Genomic DNA, 3,916 nt, shown 5'->3' with positions numbered 1-3,916 from the left:
ATTCCTTGGTGACGTAAACTCCCGAAATTTCGTTTTTCGTTTCATTCAGTGGTGCTGGGGAGAAAAATTGGTTCTCTCTTTCTGTAATGAGTCCTTAATTACGGAAATAGATCTTAAAATCTATCAGGGATTTCAGGACACCTGTGAATGTGTGGAAGTATAAATAATAGTTCAAAGAAAAGCGGGGAAATTTGAGAAAATGAAGTTGAAATGCGATGAGAGAACTTAAACGGGAACAACATTTGATACGCGTAGCACAAATGAACAAAGAATATTTTCGAGAAGTAAATAACACAACTTAGAGAAATTTTACGATAATAAACATTTTAGTAATAATTACGGCTAGAATTGTACAAAATATGCACTATAATTTGAAAAATATTCACATTAGACAGACACTTGAAAAAAAGTGGGAATATAATCAAAATGTCCATCAGCTATTCATTGATTTCAAAAAAGCATATGATTCGGTCAAAAGAGATAAATTATATAATATATTAGTAGAGTTTGGAATACCTAAGAAGCTTGTTAGTATGATAAAAATATGCACCAGTGAAACAGAAAGTAAAATTCGTGTGGGTAATAATATGTCTGACAAATTTATAATTCATGATGGGTTAAAACAAGGAGATGCATTATCTCCATTGCTCTTTAATTTTGCCTTAGAATATGCTGTAAGGAAGGTAAAAGAAACTAAAGAAGGACTAAAATTAAATGGTGTGACTCAGTTGTTAGCATATGCAGATGATGTAGACTTACTGGGGGATGATATAAATACGATTAAGAATAATGCTAAAATATTTTTCAAAACTGCTAAAGAAATAGGTTTGGAAGTTAACAAAGAGAAAACTAAATATATGCTTACAGGCCGAAACCAAGTGTTAGGTAATAATCAAAATCTAATTATTGATAACAACTCGTTTGAACCAGTTTCCAAATTCAAATACTTAGGAGTAATATTAACAAATGAAAATTATATTAAAGAGGAAATAAAAAGTAGGCTTAATTCAGGAAATGCATGTTACTTCTCTCTTCATAAACTTTTGTCTTCTCGTTTAATATCTAAGAAACTAAAAGTTAAAATATACAAAACAGTAATTTTGCCTGTAGTATTATATGGGTGTGAAACGTGGTCCCTTACATTAAAAGAGGAACATAAATTGAGAGTATTTGAAAATAAGATCCTTAGGAAAATATTTGGACCTAAAAGGGATGAGGAGACAGGTGAGTGGAGAAGGTTACATAATTTAGAACTACATAATTTGTATTCATGTCCAGATATTATTAGAATAATTAAATCAAGAAGACTTAGGTGGGCAGGCCATGTGGCACGAATGGGAGAGGAAAGAGGAGTTTACAGGATTCTTGTTGGGAAACCAGATGGTAAGAGACCTGTAGGAAGGCCAAGACGAAGATGGAGGGACAACGTTGAGATGGACCTAAAGGAAATTGGTAGGGATGGAAAAGAGTATATAGATCTTGCTCAAGATAGGGACAGATGGAAGGCCTGTGTTGCTGCAGCCATGAACCTTCGGGTTTAAGAAGGCTAGAGAGTTAGTTAGTTATTTGAAAAATATGCCCTTATAACTAGACTGTTTGAAACATCAATATCAAAATGCTGAGATATTTTGATATACATAATACGTACTATTTTAGTTCACTTTATAGGCCCTGAGTTGCAATGCACAATGAATACTTTATTTAAATTTTCAAATGAAAATGAAAAAAATATATGCTGCAGTAAAAAAAAACAGTCAACATGGGAGGTAAGAAGGAGTCCACTTCGAAAATGACTGTATATTTCTTGAAAAGCCGAAAATATACTAAATATGACCGAAAATCCATGAAAATATGCTCTACCACACAGATATGGCCAAATATGCCAAATATACCCTTAAAAAGCACCTTAATTTAATTAGTTTCTTCATAATATGAATTTCTACATGTTTAGGGAACACATCACCCTTAGCAAAAACAAATGTTAAATCATGAAAATCCTAGCCCTAGTGAAAATAAACTATTTTCTGCGAAATATGTTATAACTAGCGTCCTGTCTGTGTTGTATATTTTATATGGCTCCCTCTCGCCCCACCCCCCAATCGCCGCCACGGCAAGAATATGAATATGGAACGTATGTCAAACAATTTTGAAAATATGTACAAATATTTAAAAATATGTGCCGAAACCTAATATACATGTAAATATGTGGAAAATATAAATAGTATTTATGGATCTTAAGTACCACGATTCACAAAAGTAACACAAAATACAATTTATTTGAGCTATATGTGAATATATGTACGTACAAGGTAACCAAAATAGTTCTTGCCGTTTTTAACATCACATGGGAAGAAGTGATCACTGATAGGAAAATATGTGTGCCACGTGCTGGAAAAGTGGTCAGGGTGGAAGTGGGGACATTAGTCTTGCCGAATACAGACACATTGCGCACTCATAGCAGCCATAGCTTGAGCAGGGGCGAAAAGAAATGGAAGTGTTGAAGCAGCTCGTTTGGGGTTGCCTGTTTATGACTTTAAGGTGGGCTTGTTCGGAGCAGAATCACGTCGCCGAATATGTCAAGCCTTTGGAGATAATGCTGTGAATGAACGCACCAATAGGAATTGGTTCCAGAAGTTCAGGTTGGGACATCTGTCACTTTCTGAAGAACCGAGCAGTGGCCGACCACAGGTAATGGATGATGAGGCCTTGAAGAGAGCCATACAGGAGGACAGCAGCCTAAGGTGTGGTGAGCTTGCCAACCACTTCCAGGTTTCCGATAAAACAGCCAGACTGCACCTGTATCACATAGGAAAGACGTTCAAGTTGAGCAAGAGGGTACCTCATACACTGTCAGAAGGCAAGAAGCAACAACGAGTGACAGCCTGTTTCTCGTTGCTTTCTTGGCACAGCAGCACACCCATATTCGGTCGAGTGCTCACCAGTTACGAAAAGTGGGTCCCATATGACACTCCCAAGTGTGCCCGATATTGGTTGTCAACACGGGACTTTGTGCCTCACGCCACAAGACCACCTTCACACCCATGCAAGATCATGCTCCGTATGGTGAACTAGTCGCCAAGTGGTTCACTATGAGTTGCTACCAACGGGCCAAACCATCACTGGGGGACCTCTACTCGCAGCAGTTGCAACGTGCGCAACAGGCACTGAAGCATAAGGAGCCAGCATTGGTTAATCGCAAGTGTGTACTGCTTCTTCACGACAATGCCAAGCCGCATGTGGTGCGGATGGCCAAGGATACCATACAGTGACTTGGCTGGGAGACACTGTGCCATCCACGGTACTTCCCGGACCTTGAGCCAGCATATTATCACCTCTTCCATTCCCATTTCACCTTCGTGTGAAATCCTTCGCAAATGAGGCAGACTTGAGGCAAGCACTCACGGACTTCTTTCCGTCCGAGACCCAGAGATTAATCGACAGGGCACTGTACAGCTGGAGGCATGTGACAAAAGGTGCTGGATACCGATGGGGATTACTTTGAGGACTAACAGTATGTGACATTCTTTGCATACCTTTTTGTTTCTGATTATCAAAAACGGCAAGAACTTTTTTTGCTTACCTTGTATTTGCACAAAACTTCATTCCCTGTTTATAAGAAAAGTGATGTATAAGCAATGAAACAGGATGAAACAGAAAAGAATAATGATGAAATGTAATTTTGATCATTATGTAAAAGTTAAATATGGGAATGAAAAACAAAAATAACTTTTGAGGTAATCTAAATATCGGAACGTGTGAAAGAGAATAAGGCAACGATAGGATTGAAAGCGGAGTAATACATACAACGAAACGAGGAACAAATACCCAAACGAACGAATCCATTATGAGGCAAGGCTCCTGCATTACGAGATGGAGTCTCTGAGGCGAACATGATCCAATATCGCCAGAACCGTGT

The 3,916-nt window shown here is 38.0% G+C and overlaps 1 protein-coding gene across 1 annotated transcript; it reads left to right on the top strand.

Annotated features, from left to right (window-relative positions):
• Positions 1-2,691: 2,691 nt before the first annotated feature.
• On the top strand, positions 2,692-3,072 carry LOC146003349 (histone-lysine N-methyltransferase SETMAR-like). The gene has a single exon (XM_083141628.1). It carries the CDS (start codon positions 2,692-2,694, stop codon positions 3,070-3,072), a length of 381 nt encoding a protein of 126 aa, XP_082997754.1.
• The last annotated feature ends 844 nt before the right edge of the window (positions 3,073-3,916 follow it).

This window comes from Lepisma saccharinum, chromosome 20 (genome assembly GCF_977018435.1).
Source record: "Lepisma saccharinum chromosome 20, izLepSacc3.1, whole genome shotgun sequence".
Classification (NCBI taxonomy): domain Eukaryota; kingdom Metazoa; phylum Arthropoda; class Insecta; order Zygentoma; family Lepismatidae; genus Lepisma; species Lepisma saccharinum.
The sequence above is the reverse complement of the archived record's forward strand: the minus strand, read 5'-3'. Positions and strand labels throughout refer to the sequence as shown.

What these genes read in the sequence shown, in the direction of transcription:
- LOC146003349 (XM_083141628.1), top strand. Translation starts at nt 2,692, where the DNA reads ATGGATGATGAGGCCTTGAAGAGAGCCATACAGGAGGACAGCAGCCTA.